This window comes from Lissotriton helveticus, chromosome 11, assembly GCF_964261635.1.
Source record: "Lissotriton helveticus chromosome 11, aLisHel1.1, whole genome shotgun sequence".
Lineage (NCBI taxonomy): Eukaryota > Metazoa > Chordata > Amphibia > Caudata > Salamandridae > Lissotriton > Lissotriton helveticus.
Genome location: NC_136072.1, coordinates 1,067,073,451 through 1,067,100,826, shown reverse-complemented (window position 1 = coordinate 1,067,100,826; position 27,376 = coordinate 1,067,073,451). Strand labels below are relative to the sequence as shown.

Genomic DNA, 27,376 nt, shown 5'->3' with positions numbered 1-27,376 from the left:
TCTCTGTAACATTGTATGTATGTATGTATGTATGTAAAACCTTCTTGTAGAGCGCAACTGTCACCCGACAGGCATCCTGGCGCTTGTGATCGAGCAGGTCCTACACCACAGTTAAAAAGCCTTGTCAGAAGGGAAGGAGGGTCTATACTGGTCTAGGGAACAGATATGTTTTTAATTCTTTTATAAAAGACAGAAAGTTTTCAGCACCCCTAAGAGACCGAGGTAAGTCATTCCACAGCTTGGATGCCGTAAAGCTAAAGGAGCGGCCCCCCATTCGCTTTCTTCGAACCTTAGGAACAATAGCCAACAAAGCGGAAGCTGACCGAAGGGCTCTGGTGGGAGTATACCAGGAGAACAACTCCTGTAGAGGTAAAGGCCCCAGTCCATGCAAGGCCCGAAAGGCCAAGCATAGAGCCTTAAACTCGATCCGCTTGGGGACTGGAAGCCAGTGCAGATCTCTGAGTGCCATGGAAGATGAGTCAGAACGTCGACGGGAAAGTGCTAACTTGGCCGCGAAGTTCTGTACTCGTTGTAGTTAACCTATTGCTGTGATGGGTGCCCCCAGAAGCAGTGCGTTGCAGTAATCCAGTCTGCTTAAGATGACACTGCGCACTACTTCTGGTCTCTCATGGGCAGGGAGCAGAGGAAGAATCTTCCACAAGGTACGCAGCAGGCCCATGCAGGTGGAAACTGTTTTGTCAATAAAACCATCTAGTTGTAGGTTTGGTTCCATTGTTACCCCCAGATTCCGGACTGATGTAGCAACAGCTGGGGTGCCTTGGAAGGAAGGGGGCCAAAAATCCTGAGGTAATGGTCGAGGGACTCTATCCACTGAGCAATACAGCACCTCGGTCTTAGCGCTGTTAAATTGCAGCGAGTTGTTACTCAGCCAGGTGGCAGTGGTGACCATGCAACGGTGAAAGGTCTCCCGGGACACCGCATTCTCCCCCTCAAAGGAGAAGGTGAGCTGGGTGTCGTCAGCATAGTTGGTGACTGAAATGCCAAAAGATTTAATTAACTTGACCAGGGGTTGGAGGTAAAGATTGAAAAGAATAGGGCTGATGGCCGAGCCCTGGGGAACTCCCTGCCCAACCCTTTTGATGGCGGATTTAAAGGGGGGCAGGGCCACCACCTGCTGTCTGTTGGTCAAATATGATACCAGCCAGTCCCGAGCCAAGCCCGACACACCAGCTTCCTCCAACCTCCTGGTTACATTGTGTAAGCAAATGTAAAGCGCTCTGATACCTATGGGTCTAGCCAGCGCTATATAAAACTCATTAAATAAAATCAATAAAAAAATACTGCTCAATCACAGTGTTGTTTACAATATGTTGTAGATAATACATGTACGAGGCTGTAGGACGACTGATGTTTTATGAGTAATACACTGAGACCTAACGGAGGAATACAGTACTTGGAACAACTGGGGCAATGGTGTGTGCATGTTTAACACATGCCCCTGTAATATTGATTCACGTGCACATGTAAGATGATGTATAGAGCATGTGCAAGTCAATCAGAAAGCAGTATAGGAAAGTAAATGCGTTTTTCCCTTTTATGCATGTTTCACATGTGTTTCTGGAGGAATAATTCACTTGTATATAAGATATGGAATGCAGAGCATATGCAAGTTACTCAGACAGTAGTGTATGAGAGACGATGTAAAATCTCAAGGGTAGTGGACTCATCCTTTTAAAATACGCAGTTATTACTCCATTCTTGTGCACGTTTCCTAGGGAATCATGGAATTCAAGGGAATCTTTCTGAGACTGTAAACAGGGTGGATTTACCAGGCCCCTGTTTTGTGCCAATATTGTGATGACGCAATTTAATACACATTAAGTGTCCTAATGCGATGCGATACATATTCACTGGTGAGTGGTTCTTGATTAATGCATACCACCCACGTCCTTCCTTGAATAGCTAGACTGACATGTGGCTGGGTTTCTGTCTCCCTTTCTCACAGGTTTTAAGCTAAACAACTTAGTCCTGAGGAGACCCTTTCACTCAGCTTGGGTCGAAACGTCCACATCTTACACCTTGCTCACGCTTTTGACTATGATCATGATGAATGTGCAACAATTGCCAATATATCTTCTTTTGTAAATTAACAGATGATCCTGGGTTATACAGTGTTGTGTGTTCGCATTTTATGTATTGCCAGATTCACTTGAGCCCTGTGTTGTTTGCACTTTGTATATAATAAGTACCCTTATGATTACAGAGATTTGTTGACAATACATATCAACAAAGGAAACCCCTTGTCAGACCCCTGATTCTGTGTTGTAATTGAGAAACGTTCTCTATTTTGTAGTAGTAACTACAATGAGTGCAGAAATTAATTATTGAGAGTGTGATTTCCACCCACTAAATGATGCCATCAGCACTTTGTACGTATATATGATACTTACCCAGTTTGGTTGGGCATATAGGGTTGTCCTTGTTATAACTTACACAACTTCTTTTATGGACATTAGAGGTTAGAAACTGGCATCAGCTATAACAGAAGGTGAACCATTGAGCTATGCTTACATACAGCTATCTGGTGCATTATTCCCATCTGTTTATTGGTAGCCATTTATAGCTGAGTAACTACTAAATACTGAGTTGTCTTCTACCGAGGGGTTACAAGTGACGCTTGGAATCCGGTCATCTGCATACCCACCATGCCATGTCACTTAGAATCCACTGCCTCCTTAGGGTCTCTGTAACTCTGGGGTAGGCTTCACTTTTATTGCCTCGTTTGAGGCCAGATCTAAACCCACTAAACTCAAATTGTATTTCTTGCTTGAGTCTCTGGAGAAGAGGGGAAGGCAAGGAATGACCTTAAAATGGCAACTCCCTGAAGTGACATTCGCTCAGAAACAGCTGTGATGTTACAGCAGTTAAAAAACAGGTTGCGAGAAAGGTACTTAAGACTATAAAACAACAGGATATCTACTCTGTAATTACACATCTGCCAAAAAAGCTATAACACAACCCACCTGGATTAACTTCTTGGTAACTACCAACTCCATAGGCATCAACAATGCTTTGGAACCCAGAAGTGAATTTATTGGTTCGAATTAACGTGGGTGGAGTCTCATTGGTTGGTATCCGATTAATAAAAGAAGGTATTGTAGAGCCATTTTTTCTCTAGAAGTGCAAATAAGAAACAAAGGACTTTGTTTAAGAAACAGCTGCGAACAAAACAACTCCCACCAATAGAATACAAAAAAAGTTTCTTAAATCAACTGCATTTTACAATTTCTTGGGGAGATGTTGGGGAAGAGAGAGGAATACAATAGACATTGCCTCCAACTGGCTCCATGTCAATCACACATATTAAGAGGAGGAGGCCGTGACCCATCCAAAGGAGAGAGTGAAGAATCCATCCAAACATTAGGAAACTAGTTATTTACCTTTAACTCCAATTCTCCAGCATTGACATTTTTCATAGACTCACATACTTGAATCATTCGCAGTCTTTAGGCTGGGAATCTCCCAGTCACCTTAAAAAGCAGTAAGCAGAGTTAAAATGGACATATGCCCAACAAAAGTGCTTGTTTAGTAGCACATCCATCTCTTTAGAAACAATGCAACCTTCAGTCAACAAGGTGGAAGTGCTGAGCTCTTTACTCCTCCTAGAGGCCACCACAGCTCAGATTTCATAGAAAAAATGTGGTGAAGGATACACAAGATAGTAAACAGCTGACTGGAGAGGAGGGAAGGTTGCATGTGCATCTAAGAAAGATAGAAATGCTGAAGAACTGAAGTTACAGGCAACAAATGTATTTTCCAACACTGCATCGTTCATAGATTCACATGCTTGACTCACAAATAGCAAGCAGTACATTGATTTTGAATTAAGCAGGAAGCAGGCTCACCCTTACTGAAACTGGATACACTGTACTACGTGACCAGCTGAAGAGTTGTTTGTACTGTGGCTGGTAGGTGCAAAGAGTTTATCTTTCCAAATATGATCCTGAATAGGGATGTTTAGGAAGGTAGGATCCTTCTAGCATGGTTACCCCCACTTTTTGCCTGGTGTCGGTGTGCTGTGTAGGATTTAGTGCATCTCGAGCACGTTCGTGTTTACCCGCCTCCACACGTCAGAACGCTTTGCATCCTCAGGACAGGACCATCTATTTAACTCTGTGAAGTTCGTAGAGTCCAGCCAGTCCGCAGTCACACATACTGCATTTTCAATATCAGTCACTGGTTATTTCCGGAACATCCGAAGCAAGATTAACGGTCTGATACAGAAACTCCCCCTAAAGAGACATCCACTACACAATTTTAGTGCCACCGTGCTTGTAGTTAAAAACTGAAGCACTGTCATTTTTTGATCGTGAGGTCCGTGGAGGCGGGGCGTTATTCTTTATCATTTCAGCTCTTCTCTTCGAGAATTGCCTTTTTCCTGCATCATCTTTCAACACACCAATAAGTCCATTTGACCAACCCAATCGTGACTTTACCTAAAGCGGTAGACTGGTGTCGTAATTGATATATCTGAACACATCTGCTAAACAAAAGTAATTTGACTTTCTGTCTTGAAGAAGGCGCTGGCCGCCGAAACGCGCGTCGACAAAATACTCATACACTTTTTTATAGGGAGCTTATATGTGTTTTTATGAATCATTGTTCCTTTGTGTAATTTTTTTATAATTTGTTAATTGTAACTCACTGTATTACAATTGTTTGGTTGACATGCTTTTTTAATTTCATAATTTTAATTGTGTTTATTTTGAATTATGTTTAATAAAAAATGCTTTTAACTGGAAGTGGGTTGTCCTGGTCCTGCCACTATTACGTGGGCAATCTTTTTTTTACTACTGCCTAGGTTGTTACCTTCACTGTGTTTTTCCCTGACCTAGGGGTTATTTGCTATCCATCCCTCCAGGGGACCCTTGTTTTTTACAAGTCGGTGTGCTGTTGACCTTGTCTGACAGGGGACCGCAGTCACTGTGCTTTATCCCTAAATTCACCATGGTAAGTACTTTTGTAAGTCCCTAGTATATGGTACTATGGTACCCAGGCAATAGGTACACCAGGGGTCTCCTATGGGCTGCAGCATGTTTTATGCCACCCATGGGAATCCTCTTAAACTGTGAATACAGGCCTGCCATTGCAGCCTGTGTGAGTTAGTGCACGCACCTCTTACGACAGATATACGTTTTCTTATATCTACGGTCACTGCACTTTAAACCTATAAGTCACACCTATGGCAGGCTCTGCAGGCAGGAGGGTAGGGTGCTTGGTTATGAATGTGAGGCTGCCCCTGCAAAAGCAGGATACACTTATAAACCCCAGAGTCGATTCTCAAGGCTTTGTGAGAGCGGTCAGAAATTTTAATGCATATATTGGACCTTATTCATTACGAGATGTCTAACTATATAGTGGCTTCACCAAACCTGGTCATGTTTGGCATCAAACACGTTTAAATCTTGCGGGCGTGGCTTCGCGGTTCCAACATGGCAGAAGCACTTTAGGAGAGCTCCGGCAGCCGCTCATTAGCCTACCTAATTCTAGCAATATATCCCCGTGGCGCCACTCCCCGAATCGGAAGAGCGGGAGACCTTGTGGGCGGCAGCCCGTGACTGAGAGGACGCGGCTGAGGGACCCTGGAGCCGGCCTAGCTGCCCCTGGCAGGGCGGCCATAGTGGAGTCGGTGGCCAAGTCGGCCTTAGCTGAGTCAGTGGTCGTGTTGGGCCACATGGAGTTACTGGGCCTGCTGTTGCCAGTCTCGCCCCTCAGATCCTACAGTTTGGCCCGATTGGCGCCCAACCGGACTGTGCGGCTGGTGGTTGCGGCGATCGGGTGGCCTGGACTGGGACTGCGGCTCATGCGCCTGCTGCGGCCTGGTGGGCCCCGGACTGTGGTTGACGAGTGTAGAGGCTGCCCGGCGTGCTGTGGCGACCGCCGCCAGAGTGGCTAAGAAGAGGTGACAACTTCCAGGCTGAATGGCTACATGGAATGAGTGGAGGTCCCACTCACTTTGCTGCTGGGGCCCGACGTGCCATATGCGGCCGCGTCTAGCCAGCCAGGTGGGAGCGACTTGAGGCAACCTGCAGAAGACACCTGAAAATTGTGCCTGGTGTTTTGATATGAGATCACCAAGAGGTGAGGATCCCATTAGGGAAAGGGAGTGGTGCAATCCTGATCACGCAGGCGGCCGGGTCAGGCCTAAGTGAAGCTTGCAGTCGGGAGCGCCCCCGCACCCCATGGTCCTCGACATCAACTGCTGCCGGCCACTGCTTGGCCCCCCCACTATTTTTTGGCCTGCCTCCCACACTGTAGCCCGAGAGGACCCACACCCTTTGGCAGCTTACACTCTCTTGGGGGTTCTCATTATAGACATTTTGGGCAGCAGGAATGCCCAATTGACCAGGGAACAGTGTCGTTGAGATCCCTGTACTTACAGAGCCTTGACAATGACCAAGGACAAACCCCCAAGCCCTGCAACAAAACAAAGCACGATAGACTGCTCCATTGGGGATGGGACTGCGAGGGCCGACGTTGTTGGGGCCCAAAGCACAGTCCTGAACAACGCGGCATTGTTAACTACGATCACCCAATCTAGAGACAAGCTTGAGGATTGGGAAAGGGAGCTCTGATGCAACATTGCTGCACCAGGATCTTCAGAAGGTGATGGAGCGCCTTACTGAGGCGGAGACTCACGTTTCCAATGCTGAAGATGTAGTAACCACACTGAAACAAAGTGTTAATACCATTATGAACATGACCAAAGGACTGGATGCATGTGTAGAAGACGCCGAAGGCTGGGCCCGCAGCAACAATCTTCGTTTCATGGGCCTTCCGGAGGGTTGCGAGGGAGAGGATATGGGCAAGTTCTTTGCCCTGTGGATACCATTTGGCTCCCTCTCCTCCTGCATACACATTGAGTGGGCTTACAGAGTTCTAGTAAAGAAACCCCCCTCCCGGCACCTGGGCTGTCATCACTAAAACTCAACTTTCATCAGAGAAACTCCTCATGCGCTATCTAGGTAACCATAAAACATAAAAGATGTACCAATCCCTACTTACAAATAGCACTACTACATTAGATACCCTCCAGGAGGATTGGCAAAGGGACCTGAGAAACCTAGACGACGATGATTGGGCAGAGGCTCTGGGTTGCCCTCGTGGGAATGCTATTTCCACTCGCCTGCAAATAATTTAATTTAAATATCTCCATCGAGCATACTACAGTAGACAGGCTGTGGTGTATGGGTCTTATTGGTTGCCCCAGATGCTTGCGATGTGAATCCGAGGACAGCACCTTCCTGCACACGGTTTGCGACTGTAGAGCTCTGGCCTGGTATTGGAGTGGGGTAGTGTCATGCTTGGCCAAGGTTCTCGCTTGGGACATCCCACTAACCCTGAAACTACTTACATAGCACTGAAGGGATAGGTGGTAATATATAAGTAAAAGTAATTTGTTTTTCCTTGGCCTTATCCTTGCTAAATGATATATTGCCTGTCAATGCAAAGCTGCAAACCTGTCTTTGCTGGGCAACTAGAAGCAAGGTGTGGGCAGGCAAGGGGTTGCCCGCAAAAGCGTCCCCAAATCTGACAGAGATGGGCTGACTAGCATGGCTTGATTCTAGAGCCTGTACACCCGCACAGACTCATGTTTCCTGAAGTATGCATGTGTCAGACTATGAGCAATGGTCTGAGTGGGCAGGGGGAGGCATTTGGGGAGTTTGATGCACACGTTTATATTTCATTAGTGTATTCTTTTAATAATATTTTGATTCATTCTTAGTTTCCCATGGGGAATAATGTCGCAACATTTATTTGGCAATCTACTGCATCTACTTTTGTTCCTCCGGGCCACTTTCTGGCAAAAATCCAATAAAATCTGTTATGAAAAAAAAACATGTTGGAATCATAACCCCAACAATGATTCCAGTGTTGGATGCATGATCCCCATGTATTGGGGAGCTCCCTTGCTGTACCCCACTGTGCTTCCAGAAACAGCCTTTCAGGGTCTGCTGCTGACCACAGGCATGAATCTGCCCTCCTGCTGTTGAGCTGTGCTCGAGCAGAGGAAGGTAGAACAATAAGTTTCCTGTCACAGGGAGGTGTGACCACCTCCCAGACAGGACTTTGTGTGGCAGGGGGGAAATTGCCAATGCCACCAGACCTCTTTCAAACTGTTTCTTTGCACACCATGCCATAAACTTGCCCCAGTGGCAGGCGTATTCTTTCTTGGCAGAGGGATGCCTGGCTGCCAAAATAAGATTGCAGACTTCGGGCGGAAGGCCATAAGCGGTCAACTGTTGTCGCTCAATCTCCAGGCATGAAGGCGGAGTGTTGTCAGGTTTGGGTGGAGAACCCTCCCTGCTGCTGCGAAAGAGGGTCCTTCCGAAAAGGCAGCCTGATCAGAAGATCGATGGCCATGCCTAACAGATCCGGATAACAAACTCTCCGAGCCCAGTAGTCCTCAGCCGGCCGTGGCGTGTAAGGCCACCTTAAAAAAAACGGTCTGCCTAGCGAGTCAGTCGTGTCCAGCCCACATCGGATCGTGAACTTCACTGCATTTCTCCCATCTGCCATAGCATGGGAGAGTATGGTTCAGCCTCCTCGGACTATGGACAGCACCTGTGCAACCAAATCCCAAAGTGCATTCGAGTAACAGCCCAAAAGGCACACAATGTTCTAGGCTGGCAGATAAAAGCATTTTCTTACCCAAGGTATCCAGCGTCTGGGATTCCCTATCTGGTGGGGTGGGAGGGAATAGGCCAGGATTTACACAGGAAGTGGAGGCCTGGACCACAACTATCTCCGGGGAGAGGAGTTGTGTGAGGATACTGGGGTCCCCTGGGACAGGGTGATAGCGGTGGGCAATTTCTCTGTTCATAAGAGCTCCTGTGCAGGGCTTGGACTAGACCCAGAGCAGAAATCCCGTAAGGGCTTCATTAAATAGGAGAAGCAGTTCTTAGGTGGTCACCTGGGCTGAAGCTGTAGGACAATGCAGACTTCTATTAAGATAGAACTTCTTAAATAATCCAAGGAATGGTTTGGTGCTATTCTGAAAAGAAGAACATTGTGTAATGGACATTCTCCACAGGATCTACTCCCATGCATCCGCTTTACCAATCTGCTCCCCTGAATTATGTCAGCTTACAATAGAATTCTATATTGTGGTCGTTACTCCTGACTGCAGGTGTTTAGAGACATTCTACTCTCGTGGAATCACAGGGGCAAAGTCAAACTACAGCAATGCGCTAATGGAAAGGACCAGTAAACATATTTCAAGGATACAAGTTGTATGTTGTTCAGCAGTTATGGCTACAAAGTTCAGCACTCAGGCTATGAAAACCATTCCTTCAGAGCACGTTATGTTTATTTGTAAAGTGCACTATCACCGCAAGGATGCGAACACTGACAAAAACATTAGGGAGAAATAAGTTGACATGAAGTAATACAGCAAACTTATTTGTACAAAATGTCTTCAAAATGAAGATCGACATTAAAAACGACGAACAAGGGAAAATATTTTCACACAAACTAAAGAAGAAGCAGTTCAGAGCTAGAATTTTCTTCACAACGCAAAAAAAAAAAATAACTGTCCCAACTCAACTAACCTGCCAAGTAAAATAATTCCTCACCACCAGAATCCCGACATACGACTGCTTCTGCCTCAGCCCTTCTCACCTGCCAACTTGAATGACAATATCCCAGCATCACTGTGACCTGGCTCCATCTCAGTTCTAACAACCTGCCACATGACTGACTGTCATCTAACCAGCCAGCATGCTGTTTGACTGGCTCAGCCATAATCATACTAACCTGCAGTCTAGCAGCTTCTGTTTAAGCACCATTAGCCTGCCATTCAACAGGCTCTGCCCAAGCCCGCTAGCTTGTTGAAAGATGCATTCTTCATGAGTTCATGGGCCACACTTTGGGAGGACTTTAAAGCCTACATGCGAGGAGTCTGCTTCTCAAAACATGCTAGGGTGTTGAAAGCCTTGAGAGGTACAATAGCTCGTATTGAACAACAAGTAGATACACTGGACAGAGAACAGGTTGAGCGGCCTGATCAGTCCCGGCTTGGCCGTCGACTGACATTCCTGACAGAATTTAGGGAGGCAGCGGAGCGTGAGACTCACTTCCTAAGTGAATATGCCATTACATAGCGGTACGGGGAGGGCGACAGACCTGTCTGCACATTGGTGGGGCTTCTGAGACCCCCGGCCGGGCGATCATACATTACTTGTATCCGCTCTTCAACCGATCAGACCCTCACAGGCACCCCAAACACACGGGATGAATTTTTAACATATAACTCTATATTATATGTGAGGTTGGTGACGCATAGTGAGGAAGACCGAAGTGACTACCTTGCAGAGATTGCTATGATGTGGCTTGAGAAGTTCATGCTATACAGAAAAGGGGGTGGTGATGAACAGAGTGTCTGAATTAAGCAGACCACTCTTACCCAGTCCAAAGATCAGGGCTTGATCCATCACCGTTATTTATCTCACTGCCCCATCCCAGCTCAGAACCTGGCTATATGCAAATTAGTCTGTCCCTGGCCCAGTGCATCATGGGAACAGGGCAGACCAAACTACCAAGCCAATTCTTCACCAGAAAGGAGACAAGCTACCGGGGACCGGTTTCTGGCATTTCAGCCTCTTCGGCCCGGCTTGCTTGAATCCTGATGGAGCAGTGAGAAAGGGACTCATGTCTGAGTATACCCTGCCACACCTATAGTGGCCAAAAACGATACAGAAAAGGGGGTGGTGATGAACAGAGTGTCTGAATTAAGCAGACCACTCTTACCCAGTACAAAGATCAGGGCTTGATCCATCACCGTTATTTATCTCACTGCCCCATCCCAGCTCAGAACCTGGCTATATGCAAATTAGTCTGTCCCTGGCCCAGTGCATCATGGGAACAGGGCAGACCAAACTACCAATGTGAGTCCCTTGCTCATTGCACCATCAGGATTCAAGCAAGCCGGGCCGAAGACGCCTGAAATGGCAGAAACCGGTCCCCGGAAGCTTGTTTCCTTCCCAGTGTAAGAATTGGCTTTTGTAGTCTGGTCTGCCCTGTTCCCATGATGCACTGGGCCAGGGACAGACTAATTTGCATACAGCCAGGTTCTGAAACTGGGATGGTGCAATGAGCTAAAAAACGGTGTTGGATCTAGCCCTGATCTCTTGACTGGGTGAGAGTACTCTGCTTAATTCAGAGACTCTGTCCATCACCACCCCTTGTTGTAAATAATTTTGTCCACCCTAAGCGTGGAAGGGTATACTCAGATGTGAGTCCCTTGCTCATTGCACCATCAGGATTCAAGCAAGCCGGGCCGAAGACGCCTGAAATGGCAGAAACCGGTCCCCGGAAGCTTGTTTCCTTCCCAGTGTAAGAATTGGCTTTTGTAGTCTGGTCTGCCCTGTTCCCATGATGCACTGGGCCAGGGACAGACTAATTTGCATACAGCCAGGTTCTGAAACTGGGATGGGGCAATGAGCTAAAAAACGGTGTTGGATCTAGCCCTGATCTCTTGACTGGGTGAGAGTACTCTGCTTAATTCAGAGACTCTGTCCATCACCACCCCTTGTTGTAAATAATTTTGTCCACCCTAAGCGTGGAAGGGTATACTCAGATGTGAGTCCCTTGCTCATTGCACCATCAGGATTCAAGCAAGCCGGGCCGAAGACGCCTGAAATGGCAGAAACCGGTCCCCGGAAGCTTGTTTCCTTCCCAGTGTAAGAATTGGCTTTTGTAGTCTGGTCTGCCCTGTTCCCATGATGCACTGGGCCAGGGACAGACTAATTTGCATACAGCCAGGTTCTGAAACTGGGATGGTGCAATGAGCTAAAAAACGGTGTTGGATCTAGCCCTGATCTCTTGACTGGGTGAGAGTACTCTGCTTAATTCAGAGACTCTGTCCATCACCACCCCTTGTTGTAAATAATTTTGTCCACCCTAAGCGTGGAAGGGTATACTCAGATGTGAGTCCCTTGCTCATTGCACCATCAGGATTCAAGCAAGCCGGGCCGAAGACGCCTGAAATGGCAGAAACCGGTCCCCGGAAGCTTGTTTCCTTCCCAGTGTAAGAATTGGCTTTTGTAGTCTGGTCTGCCCTGTTCCCATGATGCACTGGGCCAGGGACAGACTAATTTGCATACAGCCAGGTTCTGAAACTGGGATGGTGCAATGAGCTAAAAAACGGTGTTGGATCTAGCCCTGATCTCTTGACTGGGTGAGAGTACTCTGCTTAATTCAGAGACTCTGTCCATCACCACCCCTTGTTGTAAATAATTTTGTCCACCCTAAGCGTGGAAGGGTATACTCAGATGTGAGTCCCTTGCTCATTGCACCATCAGGATTCAAGCAAGCCGGGCCGAAGACGCCTGAAATGGCAGAAACCGGTCCCCGGAAGCTGGTTTCCTTCCCAGTGTAAGAATTGGCTTTTGTAGTCTGGTCTGCCCTGTTCCCATGATGCACTGGGCCAGGGACAGACTAATTTGCATACAGCCAGGTTCTGAAACTGGGATGGTGCAATGAGCTAAAAAACGGTGTTGGATCTAGCCCTGATCTCTTGACTGGGTGAGAGTACTCTGCTTAATTCAGAGACTCTGTCCATCACCACCCCTTGTTGTAAATAATTTTGTCCACCCTAAGCGTGGAAGGGTATACTCAGATGTGAGTCCCTTGCTCATTGCACCATCAGGATTCAAGCAAGCCGGGCCGAAGACGCCTGAAATGGCAGAAACCGGTCCCCGGAAGCTTGTTTCCTTCCCAGTGTAAGAATTGGCTTTTGTAGTCTGGTCTGCCCTGTTCCCATGATGCACTGGGCCAGGGACAGACTAATTTGCATACAGCCAGGTTCTGAAACTGGGATGGTGCAATGAGCTAAAAAACGGTGTTGGATCTAGCCCTGATCTCTTGACTGGGTGAGAGTACTCTGCTTAATTCAGAGACTCTGTCCATCACCACCCCTTGTTGTAAATTGAGAAGTTCATGCAACAGTTTCTAGCTCAGCCATTCTCCACTTAGGAAATTATTAGCGCCATAGATGCCATGAATGGTTTGACTGCCCCAGGCCTGGATGGATTCATTGGCGTCTTTTATAAAACCTATAAGAACCTCTTAGAGCCATACCTTCTTGAGGTTTATAATGAAGCACTCAAAAACAAAGCGTCACCTCCCACTCTACATGAAGGAGTAATAATTCTTCTCTCAAAAGATGCGCTTTTATGCGGCTCGTACGGGCCACTAACACTTTTAAACCTCGATTACAAACTTCTTGCTAAAATAATTGCGCTAAGATTGGCCTTGCAGCTGGATCGTATTATCTCTCAGGCTTTATCCTTCACAGGTCGACTGCCTTGAATTTGTGTACCTTATTTGCAGTGATACATAGAATATCACCAGAGTTTCCCACGGCTGCAGTCCTGCTTGATACGGAAAAGGCCTTCGACTCCTTGGAGTGGCCTTTTTTCTTAGCTGTCATGAGGAAGTTGGGCATCCCTAAGGGATTCATTGACCTTCCTGCGCTGCTTTACACCGCTAGGCTTCGACTGAACGGCACGCTGTCCCCTCAGTTTCCTCTTACGGCAACAGACAGGATTTTCCACTCTCCCCGCTGCTTTTCATATTGGCTCTTGAACCTCTGGTTCAACACTTTCAGGAGCGACATCTACACAGAGGTCTCCAGTTCAAAACGGGTTCTCTCCTAATTTCCCTATACGCTGATGATAGATATCATTCTATATGTCAGCATCCCCCAGGAGAATTTGGAACCGCTCCTTAGAGAGATTATCCGATTTGGCGTTTTTTCTGGGCTAGGTATAAACTGGGGCAATTCAGAAATTTTCCCCCTGACGCAGAGTACTCTTCGGTGGGATGAGTTCCCTCTGGCGTGGTGTGATCAATCTGTTAAATACTTGGGAGTTCAGATCTATATACAAACGGAATAGATTATCCTGATAAACAACAGCCCAGCATTGTATAGCCTAGAGCAGCAGGTTGAGTGCTGGCTGAAACTCCCTGTTTCGCTAGCTGGTAGAGTCGCACTTATAAAAATGATTGTTCTTCCAAAATTATTGTATCTGTTTCATAACATTCCCATTCTGCACCTCAACAGCTTTTTTCGCACTCTTTGCTCCCATCTCATCAGACTGGTTTGGGGGAGCGGGAAGCCCAGGGTTAGCTGGTCCTTACCGTATGAAAGAGGGGGATTTGAGGTTCCCAACTTTCAAATTTATTATCTGGTTGCACAGTGCAGCTTTGCACATTCCTGGTACCACCTGGATGTGCGGATCCCCTACACTAGACCTGAGGCTGACCTAGTGCTTCCAGCTACCCTGCGTACGGTTTTGCCACGGGGATTCCCCCAGAGCCCCCCCCCCCCCGAGATCTTAAAACAGTATCCACCACTAGCTGGCCATGGCAGAAGCTGGCGTGAGTTACTGGAGGTCACGCCCTATACTCTTCTGAGATCCCTATCATTAACAACCCATGGCTCCCCATTATGGAAGGGAAACTGATCCAGGGCACACTCACTTCATACTCATTAGACAAGATTGGTGACTTGCTTCCAGAGGGTCATGTCTTCTCTAGCACAGAGGACGGGAGGTTCAGTGAGGCATCATTTATGGACCAATTTGTCTTTAGTCAGGTTCGTAGGGCGCTCAGAGCTAAGATTCCGGAATACCCATTGGAGCCCAAGTCTTTCCCTCCACTGACTCTCTTAATCACAAGTGCGGAGGGAGATACAGAGCATGTATGTCTTTAGTCCCTAGCAGGGATACCAAGATCTGGAAGGCCTGGGAGCGTGACCTTGGGCACCCAATTCAGGACTCCCACTGGTCCTTTTATTGTACTCAGACTAAAGAGGTCTCCTGAACAGCAGACACAAATTAATAAAGTTTAAATATTTGTGGAGTGTTTACATGTCCCCAGCGAAATTCATTCCATCTATATCAACCGACCACACACTTGTTTTAAATGTGTAGGTCCCCAAGCCGATTTTGCCCACTTGACTTGGAACTGTGCTAACATTGGGGTTTACTGGTGAGCCATTATTTGATTATTAACCAAAATGACACACCTTGAGATGGACCCTATGCCCGAGATCGCCTTGTTGGGGTATGTGTATGATCTCCCGAAGGAGTTGTGGAGATTCACGGCCATTTCTCTTTTACTCACAAAGAGGGAAATAGCTCTCGAATGGGGCAGTAGAGCCTCCCCCACAGTGAAAGCTTAGCTTAATAGCCTCACATTTTGTAATACAAATTGTGAACTTTATGCAACCACTCAACCCCCGGCATCCTGACCAAAAGATATCTGGTGTCCCCTAAAAGCTATTTGCTGGACATTGGTTCTGCCCCTACTTCACAGCAGCCCACAGGGATAGTCCCCACTGGGGTGGGATACGTTATGTCCTTCTAGCTTTCTCAATAGCTGTGTTTATTATGTCAAGGGGGGTGGGGGATGGACCTCTGGGGAGAACCCTGAGGCTTGGGTTGATCGGATGATGGTACCACAACGTATGTTATATATGCTACCCAGAGACAATTGTACGTTATATGTGGGAACATGTTTTCTTTGCAAATATTTCTCTTTTCGTTTGTATTGTCACAAGGTTTAAAAAAAATGTCATTCTTCATAACTTGAATGTTAATTCTACTGCTTTTATTTATCAAATTGACCCACAAAGGAAGGTTTCATCTTGCTTCATGGAGCAACCAGCAGGAGGTGCAAACAAATGACAAGGGTGGGCAGAATTAATGGTTTACATTATCACATTTTAATAACTGAAATGGATAGTTAAAACAAAAAGTATATTCTGAAATCTAACCGATGTAGCTCATCGACAAATCAAAATGTGACTTGTTTGTTTTGGCCATGTAGCATATACGCAAAGATTCCGTTTTGCACCATGTGCAAGCAATCATCCCGTGGTTGCAAACACCTTAAAAACTAATCATGAATCCAAGTAAGTGAACAAACAAAATTAGGAAACAATGAAGAGGCATGTAATGTGTGAAAGCAATTACATTAACTGCACTCATGAAGATAATCCAATAACAACATGCAGAACGGTTTTCATAAAAAGCAGGATGGTTTCAATCATCGAAATTAAGTGACTCACTGATCCTTCCTCCAGGGCTTGCCGCACTTCTGGCAAATCAATCACTGGACACCAAACCTCTGCGATCAGGCATTTATTGGTAACATCCAAACTGCATAAGTTGAGGATGTGGTAAATGGCTTTCATCTTCTTCACTTGGATTAGCCAGTTGCAGAGAGACTCTGATGCTTTGGACAACACTTGTCGCAAGTAGTCTTCAGTTCGGTTCAACACCTGTAAAGAAAGATAACATCCACTAAGGAAAATTACCCTAGAAAGTCTCAACAAATATTAGGAAGAAGTGAATTCCAAGGATACAAATTGTCTGTTGGATGTGCGCAAAGATAAAAAGAAAGCAAAATCTGATCTTAAATGGTCTTAGAATCTGGATAGGAGGATCAAAATTAATATTATCCAGGAAGTGGCAGGGAGCCAACATATTAAGATTTTTTTTAACTAATATTAAATCTGCTGCAGTAAAGCTGGTCTATCATGTTAGGGGATATCCAAATAACCCATTTAAAATTTGGCAATTGAGAATAAACCAAACTTTTCACTATAAACGCCTATTAAAGAAAGAATTCAATGACGAATTAAATGGTGAAAATCTGTTACTACTGCTAAAAACGTTGAGACATGTTCAATGCTATAAAAACTTGGACTAAATCAATGCAAATGGTCATGGTATATGGAATTCTGTCTAGTAATGCAATTCCGATTGCGGTAGTTCTACTGACAGAAGCGGCTAATGGCCATAGGTCATAGAAAGCAGAATATTCAACTCTACCTTCACATGTTTATCAGGTCCAATAGAAAAAAACACACCCCACCCAGCCAATGTCCATAATAACCCTAAAGGTGTTACCTAACCCGAAATCACAAGTTCTGCAATGAATTGGTGGTGGTCTAACTTGAAGGAATGGCAATTTGAAAGGTGCTGTCTCAAGCAAACTGCTAGTGCCAGCAGTGCTTGTGACATCAATATACACTGCAGTGTAGCAGAAACAACAACCTGTCTCTCCATATCACCCACCCTTCTGTAATAGGTTTTGAGGCACAAACGATCATAGTCGCATGCTACCACCAGTGGTGTGCTAACTCCTGCTTATTGTGTTATAGCTCCAAATTAAAAGAACTCTTCAACGAACCATACATAAATCCGCACCCTTGGCTTATTTTCACTACAACACTTGGTCAGGCCATCAGTAATTAGTTTCTTTCACACCTTCCCTATCCGGAAGAATCATGACTACTGCAGAAATGAGACTTCCTGACAACAAAAAGCTTTCAGGGCTCCAGCTCCCGTTCTGTTCGACACTCATGTGCCAAAGGTAACTTAAATATATCAGAGGCCTCCAAAGGCCTAAAAACTGCCTGTGTGTCTGAGCCTTCTTTCACAGCACGGCTTGCCAAAAGCGTTTGACACAAATGGAAGGAAAGCTCCCACAAATGGCATCATGCCTTCTGCTTTGACAATTAGTAGTCAAAAGGAAAGCACCACAAAATGTCCTTTTGAATCTCTGGTCTCTCGCAGACATAATGAAGCCTTCCTCCAAGGGAAGGAAAATGCTGATTGCCTAAAAGAGGTGATTTTCATTTGAACATGGAGAGGATTGAAGAAGATGATTTGTGTGCATTTGCCTACAGAAAGGAGGGAGAGAACCTTATGCAATATGGCAGCCCACGATTACGTGAAATCGGAGCACAATATATAGCCGGAGTACACGGTCATCCTGTTGAAAAGTAAGAAAAGAGATTGCATGGAAAGACTGTCATGATTTGTTTAGGATATGTTCCCAAATACTGCTAAGTTAACCTTATAAACTGCTGCCAACACTTTTAAATCAAAGTGTTGCTTGCAACTGAGAGTACACAAGGATGATGCCTACTGGAAGAAATGGGGTCTGCCTGGAGAAGGTCTGAGGATTATCATTACTTCCCACCTTATCGCCGACTCCGTAAGGATACTCTGAGGACGACAGGAGCTTGTACCTGGTTGACCCCACAAGATAAAGTGGGCCCAAGTAGATCAAGAAGGCTTTCTGCTGTGGAGTTTATTTCTGTGTGGCTGGAGAGAGGAATGGTAAGCCCTGGAGACAGAATGAGCAGGGTCAACAGCTGTGGAGACAGGACTGACTGTGGTCCACACTGGAATTAGAGGTGGGTTATAACCATTTTCTCACTTGAACCTTTAGACTGGAACTCAAGCAGGATTCTCTAGAAGTTTAGAAACATTTGTACACCCAAGATAAGAAATTATAGAAGCTTTACTTCAAGTGCTGAATGTTTCGGCATTTGCTTTCATCACTATTTCCTTAACGAGAACATTTGCTGTATTTGAACGATCCTGTGTTTTAAAGAACAACATTTTTGTAATTACAATTATTTTCTTAAATTCAGATCACTGCTGTTTCAAGGACAGAAACCAAAAGATTAGTCCTCATAATGGCCAATTGTGAGACACATAACCACAGCATTGGTGTGTTTTATTTTTCATGTCCACAGAGAGCTTTGAATGCAATAATTTGCACAATTAAATGTTTAATATGTCCTGATTCTTGCAACACATTTGCTTCTTTTTTTTGTATCTCTGTAATCACTAAATAGTTTTCTTTTTAACAAAAGTAGTTCGGAAAGTTTATCAACTGTAGGAAGCTAGCTGCCCCTGGATATGGTATACCACTAAGTGGCTATATCATACACAGAGTCCAGACATTCCCCCAGAAGTGAAACAGGGCTCAAAGTAAACCCAAAGTGCTCTATTTGTGGTAGTGTGGTTGAGTAGCCTTAGGCCTAACACAGAGGAGTGTAAGATATGTGTTATGCACACATGTAGGAAGCTGGCTCTGTATGTACTATACCAAAGTGAGGTATAGTGTGCACAGAGTCCAGTGGAACCCCAAAGGTAGGCAGAGGTAAAAGTAGATAGCACCTTACTCTCTATTTGTGGTAGTGTGGTCGAGCATTAAGGCTGTATCAGAGGGTAGTTTTAAGCATTTGTTGTCAATGTTATCCTATTGCGGAAAATAGGTTTATCGGTTCAAAAGTAAGTATTGGGTTGTGGGAGTTGGTATTCTGGGGGTAGACTCAGGGGTACCCCTGGGTCAAGGATGCACTCGTGTTACACCCTCAGCCGCACTAGGGCGGCTGGGTGCAGAGTGCTGAGTGCCAATGTTATCCAATGGGGGACAGGGGGCCTCCGGTTGGTGGCTGATTACGAGCAGGCCACAAGGTTGTGGGAGCAAAGCTCCTGGACTTAAGCTCAGGGCAAATGGGGGTTCAAGCAAGCACAAAAGGTGCACCCTCAGCGGCACTGGAGCGGCCAGGTGCAGTGTGCTGTTTTGGTGTTGGGCGGCCTGTAGCTTTCAATGGGTAGTTTCCGGTTTGCAAACACACTGCATGCTCGGGGGCGAAGGTAAGTTGAGAAGTTGGGGGTTGATTAGGCACCGGCGGTTGGGCCACACATGGCTGCGGGGCGTCGGGTGCAGGGGTCCCATTTTGAGTTGGATCTTCTTACCAGCTCATGGTCGCGGTTGGGGGAACATTCCAGTTTGAGGCTGCAGGCGTCGGCTGGAGGCTTGAGGCAGTTCAGGGGTCACCGGATCTTGGATCAGGATTGCCGGGGAGACCTCCTCGTGGTGTTGGGCCACTCAAACTCAGGCCATGGGCGTCAGGTGCAGATTGGGCAAGACTTGCGGACTTTGCCAGAACTGGAGTCTGTTGGTGAACAAATCCGGTGTTCACGGGAGACCGAGTCTTTTCTTTTGAATGCAGGGCATGAGGCAGCTGGCTGCAGAACACACCGGAGTTTCGCTTCTGCAAGTTTGAGGTGGGGACAGGCCGGTAAGGATGGATCCAAGTCAGTTGGCGTCCTCCTCTTCATAGGTTCGGTATGGCTATTCGGTACTTTTTCTTCTTTTGGTTTCTTGTCCAAGGAAGCAATGTTCAGGGGTGCCCCTAAATACTAGATATAGGGCCATTGCAGGTAGGTAAAAGGTTGGGACCAATAGGTCCATTCCCTGGGTTGGATACACCCCCAATTATGCCACCCTCCAGTGGGAGGGGGCATACGCCTCACCCTGATTGGCTGGGTCCTCCCATTTGCTAGATGGCGGGGACTGAGAGTTGTATTTCACCTCGCCTCCCCCACCGGAGGGGTGGAGTTGGCAAAGGTGGGAAAACCACCCTTTCTCACTTGGTTTTCCTGACGGTTCTCCTGCCCAAAGTGGGGTCAGAACCAGTAGGGACCCGTTGCTGGAAGCAGCAAGTGGCCTGGGGAAACTCACAAAGGCGGCATGCCTTTGAAACTTCCCATTCGTGGACACTGCCCATCCTGGGGGAGGAGGCTTGGCACCTCGTCCCTAGATGTGCATTGTGTCAGGCCCCCGAGAGCAGCAGGCTCTCGACCCAGGGTCCAGAAACATGTCTGGTGGTGGCAGCTGAAAACAGCCACTCAGCATGGACACTAGTGGTAGGCCGTATTTCAGGGGGCATCTCTAGGATGCCCTCTGTGTGCATTTTTCATAAAATCCCATACTGGCATCAGTGTGGGTTTAATGTGCTGAGAAGTTTGATACCAAACTTCTCAGTTTTCAATGCAGCCATTATGGTGCTGTGTAGTTCGTAATGACAAACTCCCAGAATCATATACTCTTAATGGCAGCACTGCCCTTTTCATGCACCTGCACCCTCACCAATGGTATAGTGCACCCAGCTAGAGGGGTGACTGAACTATGTTAGCGCAGTGGGTTGTAGGCATGGCACACAGCGATGTGTGCCATGTCGACTCTTCACTTTGTTCTGCACTAAAACACGCAGCCTGCAAAGGCAGTGTGTGAGCGTACAGGTACAGGGCCTCTAAGGGTGGCACAATAAGTGCTTCAGCCCTTAGAGACCTTCCCTGGTCACAGTGCCCTGGGTACCTGTAGTACCATTTCCCAGGGACTGGCCTGCGGCCAGAGAGTGCCAATTGGGTTTGGTCTTCAATGCAGTTTTAGGGATACAACCTGTTTGGCAGGAGCCCAGGGCACAGTCAGTTAAAGCACATCAGCAGTTCAGCAAAAAGTGGGGGCAACTATGCAGAAAGAGGACACTTTCTCACATCACAGTGACTAATAGCTGACGCACTAATCAAAAAGGAGGTCTGCACCAATAAGTTTCGTTCAAGTTTTATTTTAAGGCCAAGATGTACACAAAAAAGTAAGTACGTTTTTCAGGGAAAATATACTTTTAAAAGTAGACACTGCGATTTTCAGGCTGTGCAATGTTAACCTATGGAGGAAAACACAAATGCAGTGTTTCAGGTACGTATACGACTTACAGGTTAGTCTTCGGGTTTCAGGTCACACCACCAGGCAAGGTTCAGATTGGCACCAAAACTGCACCACCAGCGGCACAGGGGCAGCTGAGGGGAGAGGTCAGATTCGTTTTTGGTTTTTTTTGCAGAGTTTTATATAGCGCGAACTAGACCCAAACCGAATCGGGTATCAGAGCGCTTTACATAGCACCAGTTACGTTACATGAGGACGGACACACATTCATTTTAGGCACGGGGAGATTAAGTGATTTGCCCAGAATCACAGGATGTTTGGCGTCGTTACCGAGACTCGAACCCAGTTCCTCCAGGTCCGAGGTCGAGCGCCCTAGCCGTTAGGCCAACTCCTCTCCGGGTTGTGTGCCCAATATGAACCAATGGAGACTGGGGGTGCTCAAAGATGTGCTGCTCACAGGTAAGTGAAACGGTATTAGAGGCCGATCTCTAGGAGTTAAGGTAAGTACAAGAGGGGCCATAAGGCAACACCAAACTTACAACCTCAGCAGCACAGGGACGGCCGGGTGCAGAGTGCCAACACAGCGTCAGATGCCTAATGTAAACCAATGGGGGGGGGAATCGGTTTTGAAGAAAGGCTACTGGATCAGGCCAGGAAACTGGACAAAGAAAACCCACAGCTGACCTGGTAAATAGAGATACTAGGGGACAGAGAGACACTGCGGGTCAAGATCTCCAAGGCCCTGGTGCTATGAATACAGAGGTGTTCTTTGGCATCAGGCAAGAACTTACTGGGCAGGGAGTCTTCGAGTTGAGGCTGCAGGAGTAGGTGGAGTCCAGCATGGGTAATCTCATGGTGGACTCTTGCTCAGAAGCGCTTGGAAACCTTCCCAGGAACTGTTGGCCACTTGGACTTGGCCCGTAGGCATCGGATGCAGAGGTGGTTTTGTGGTTCCTCAGGGCTGAGTTCTTTGGTGTCGGATTCTTCTGGTCAGGTCCACTGTCCACAGGAGATTAGGAGTTTTTTTTTTTAGAAGGCATGCAGCCCTCCCCGGGTTCTGGATGTCAATAGGCTACGGAACGAGAGTTCTTCAGCAGGATCTTTTAGGGCTGCAGACAGGCCGGCAAGGCTGGGGCCAAGTAAGTAGGCATCTTCTGATTTCAGTGCCTGGGGGTGCCACCTAAATACTAGCTTTAGGGATGTTACAGAGGAGTGGCAGGTAGGGACCAACTGGTCTCTTACCTGGGGTGTCCACACCCACTATTATGCTACCCACCTATGGGCGGGGGGCTTATCCATAGCCCTGATTGGTTAAGTTTCACCATCTTCAAGATGGTGGGCATTGAAAAAGGTGCTTCACTGCGCCTCCTGCTCCTCAGGAGTGGAGTTGGCAAAGGGGGGCACACCACCTTCTCTTATTAAGTTTTTCTGATGGTTCTCCTGCCAAAAGTGGGGGTTTGAACCGGGGGCTGCCATCTGCTGCTAGCAGCAGAACCTGGGGAACTTATTACAAAGGGGTCAAGGCCTTTGAAGCTTTCCTCTTGAGCACTGTGCTCATCCTGGGGAAGGAGGTTTGACGCCTCCGCCCGGGATGTGCTTTGTTTCTGGCCGAGGACAGGGGTCCAGAAACATGCCTGGTGGTGGAGGGCTGCCTTAAGCCAGTCAGAGACCACACCAGGGTTGGTAGGTTTTCAAGGGGCACGTCTGAGTTGTCCTCTAGATACATGTTTCAATAAATACCACACTGGCATCAGTGTGGGTTTATTGAGAGGAGTTGACAGGTATCAAACACTCCTGGGTTCAGAAAAGCCATCATGGTGCTGGGGTACTTGAGTTATCGAGTTTCCAGGCAATGTACTCTCTATGGTTTCACTGGCACTTACAATATTAAGAATAGACAAATATTGTAGGGGCGTATCCACTCATGCAGAAATACCCACATCTGAAATATAGTGCAACCTGCCTTAGGGCTTCTAAAGCCTGCTAGAGGGGTGATTTACCCATACCTTAGGCAGTGCTGGTTGGCATGGCACACAGGCAGTGTGCCATGTTGACTATGTCAATTTTCTCTGTGCCAAGTCATGCAGGCTGCAATAGCAATTTGCATGGCCTTGGTGATGGGACCCTAGGGGACCATCTTCAGTCCCAATTTCGTAGGTACCAGGGTACCATTTACTATTGACTTAGAGGGTGTCTAAAGTGCCAATCGTGGTACAATTTTAGGGTAGGAACTCTGGCACAGGGGACCTGCTTGACAGGGACCCTGTGCCCTTTCAAAACCACATCGTTTTCTAGGTAAAAAGTGGGGAGCTAAAATTGTCAAAAGAGGCACTTTCTCACATCAACTGTAATGTTTTAGTGGTGCTGTTCATGAATCACACACACTTCTCTGACAAAAGCTTTGCTGTTTGTACTAAGTCACCAAGGATAAGCTCAAGGTTCCTTGCAAACACATTATTTTGCTTTAAGGCACAAGATTGCTTTGACTGTATGGTAGCTCAGCCCGAGCTCCCATCAATTACTGCAGTCTCTTGCCCCATAGTCTAACAGGCTAATGTCCTACAGAACTTTTCAAGCTAAAGCGGTTTGCTATTTCACAGAAGAGGACATGCAATGGGGCTTGGTCAGAAGGCCCCTGCTAATCCACTGATCAAATGCCAGATGACAAGAGACAACAAAAAAGGGAAATTAAGATGGATTTCATCACAATGAGTATCATTAGTAGAGTACTCCTATAAGTGGGGGCTCGGAGTCAGGCAAATCTGTGGGTTTCTTGGACTGGTGGTCACCGTTGGTTGTGGTAGGCCATCTAATGAGGTTTGAAGACAGGAGCTTGGTAACATTGCTTAATAACTCCCAGAATACCTATTAAACAGGTCGTCAACTAGGCGCCAACCCTGGCATGAACGGGCCAAGTCCATGCTGCACTGACGGCAGCACTAACCTGCAAGAAAGCTTTTCACTTTGATGTCGACTACAATGATACAGTATTTTGCTTGGGTTACCTTATGAGAAAACTCCTGGACTGCGGCATGTAGCTGCGGCATGTAGCTGGAGCAGGCAGTACTAGTTAGAAATCACTGGTGATTACTTGTCAGAAGTAGAGGAACAACTGTCAGCATAAATAGATTGTTTTTGTGGTGTTTGCTATAACCGTGTGTTTTTATGTTGGAAGGGAGCAAGAAATGCCTTCTATTTTATGTGGATATTTGATCTACACTGGTGAATGCAATTTCACCCCAATAGGTTTTTGCAAACCTGATGACAAACCAGCCAGTTCAGAAAATTGGCTATATCCCATTCCATTAAGAATAGTATACAGAGGATGGAGGAAGGAAGAAATAACGGCAACTAAAAAAACTGTGGCACATTTCACGTGATATAAATTAGTACATGCATGAGAGTGCTCGGACAAGCCACCCTTCCCTCTTGGTCAGTCATGGCATGAGAGGTCATAGTGCTCAATATGGGTGCTTTGAATTGAGGCTCACCAACAAAAGTCCAAGAGACAAAGCCATGCTAGGATTAAATATATCCATAAAATAAATTGTCGTACTGTTACTCTAAATACAAAAAGAATTTACATTGGCAATGTTTCCAGCCAATGAAATAGGACCAGGCATTAACCAACCTGAACCAGAGCTAAACACCTCTGAACAATGTGCTACATAGACTTACAAACAATTGCTGTAGTGTCTGACAATAGACAAAGAATATATTAGTAACATTTCAGCATCCCATTTCTATTTTCTATTGCAACAGACCTCTGCAGAATCATTTTCCAGGCGTACATTTGTTCTCTAGTACAGCACAGGTCCCCTAGCCTCAATATTAAGAAAGTTTTAAATGAGGCATAGCAAAAAGACTTTGGATAGCAATAATTTATACAAGTTGGCTAGACGAGCAACAGCTAGCTAGCAATGGCTCTCATAACTCGATTGTCTAGGTTAATAACATGGATAAATACATCAAAGGACAGGTCTTAAATGCAAGCAATAAACTGTGCTACTATCGTAGACATTCAGACTAGTACAAGAGGAGCAAAATGTTGTGTTACAAATAAGCCAACTCATTAACATCATTTAAGTGAGACATGTTCGAAAACATAACTCGTTTTTTTTTTGCTGTATCTCCAATGATTGCTTGTCTCAATACTGTTTATCAAACAAGTATAGAATGTATACATACATTTGTCTGACCAACCTTTACCCATGCAGACTGGCAACCTGGATATGAATGCTAGCCTAGGCAAATGATTTAAAACTGTGATGCTAGACACATCGTTTGATCTCCCTGTGCCTTAATTGTCAATAAGTGAAATACGAATGTACATTTGAGACATGTAATGTTATAATGCAACTGAAAGTTGTAGTAATGTATAGCGCTCCACTGCTCCTCAGCTATGTTCATGCTACATAAGGATTATATTACTTACCTTGCAAGCATCTGTTCTCGGCATGTAGTGCTGTAGATTCACATGCTTTGCATAAGTCCACCATGTAGTGCTGGTCTTGGACGATTACAAGTTGTTTTTGTTCGACGAATTATTCGAGTTACGACGCTATGCAACTCCTCTTGGTAATATTGTGCATGGTCATCGAGGCCATCTTCAGATTATTTTGCCGTGTGTAGATGATAATGTAAGTATGATATATATCAGCAATGTGATGTCCAAGGAGTAGTACAAGTATATAAAGTGTATGAACTGCAAAATACACAGGGTTTTTGAGGAGGAGGAGGTGTAGTGTAGTTCCTATATTCCCAATAGGCTCTGCGCATTGGAATAATATATCCTATAGATTTGACGTAGGACGTATGTCAATAGGTCTCTATCGAATATACTGAACTTAATCGTTTGTGTGCCAGCTAACTCAGAGGTCACTAGAAACTTTCTCGAATACACAAGAATGGATTAGTTTCTGACAACCGCATAAACATGACAACTTTGTTTCCCAAGAATAAGAATATATCTCTCAGAGTCGCGGAAACAATTGATAACTAGTTCACTCAGTCAACCGTGCATGCTTCGTTTCTACAGAGTTGCAGGGAAATAGTGAGACAGGCGTTTTCAATAAAAAGGGTTTATTGAACAGTCTTCTTTCTCATGCAAGAGAAGTGAACTGCTACAATAGTTAGGCAGACTGCAAAGTATAATGTGTACAGCGTAAACAGTAATATGAAATTATACTGTAAGAGCTTTGTATGGTTTCTAAGCCATATAAAAATACATACATAAATAACAGACTAAAATACTCAACTTGTGCTTCTACAATACGCCTACCCCAATGTACCTAAACTAGGTCTAGTACGAGGGAAGAAGTAAGTATGGTCTTTTGCATAGGTTTAGTTTTCCCAAGAATCTACCAAAGGTTTCTCTAGGTTCTAATCAGCTCCACAGCTTAGAATGAAGGAGGTCTGGTATCTCTGTCTCGGGAATCGATTTCCCAACACCCCGCAAGGGGAGCCAGAAGCACTGGAGCTGGATTCTCGGCAGGAGAAAGGCAGCTTCCTGATCAGTGCGTCAGCTGGAGAGTAAGCTTCCTTCGGCACTTGCTGTAACGAGCTGCGTCGGGCAAGTAGGTCTTCGAACTGCTCCGAACCACCGTATCTTGCAATAGCAAGTGAAGGTATATTTATACCTTGAAGGTGTTTGGGAATGCCATAGTTTGACGTAAAGTCTGGCATATTAACGTCATAAATGAACCCCTGGGGAATAGTTGTTCATTGTAAAGTAACGGAGTTCTTGGATAAATCAATATTCAAGCAAGGGGAAGTTCCCTAAAGACTTAAGCTGGTTTTCCAAGAAATCGTTGTGACGTTTGGTGAACGGATGAAAGTAGCCATGCCTGTATTTGGGTAGCATGGGCTATGCCTAAATAAGGGCTTGATTTCTATGTAAGGGTTACGTGAATTGTACCTATATAAGGGCATGAATCGGGAAAATTCAATCTGAGCCTAAAACGCCACACAACACCCACTCCACTTTCTTATGTACGACATTACTAAGTTCTAAACACGTTAAACATATCTA

At 45.9% G+C, this 27,376-nt stretch overlaps 1 protein-coding gene across 1 annotated transcript in view; it reads right to left on the bottom strand.

Moving 5' to 3' along the window:
* The window catches only part of ATP6V0A2 (ATPase H+ transporting V0 subunit a2), a 420,906-nt gene that overhangs the window by 208,646 nt on the left and 184,884 nt on the right, over window positions 1-27,376 (bottom strand). The window contains exons 9-10 of the mRNA XM_078667621.1: window positions 16,097-16,309; window positions 2,985-3,135 (exon numbers count right to left, since the gene is read on the bottom strand). Coding sequence (XP_078523747.1) covers window positions 2,985-3,135; window positions 16,097-16,309 — 364 coding nt within the window. The remainder of the gene's footprint in view (window positions 1-2,984; window positions 3,136-16,096; window positions 16,310-27,376) is intronic.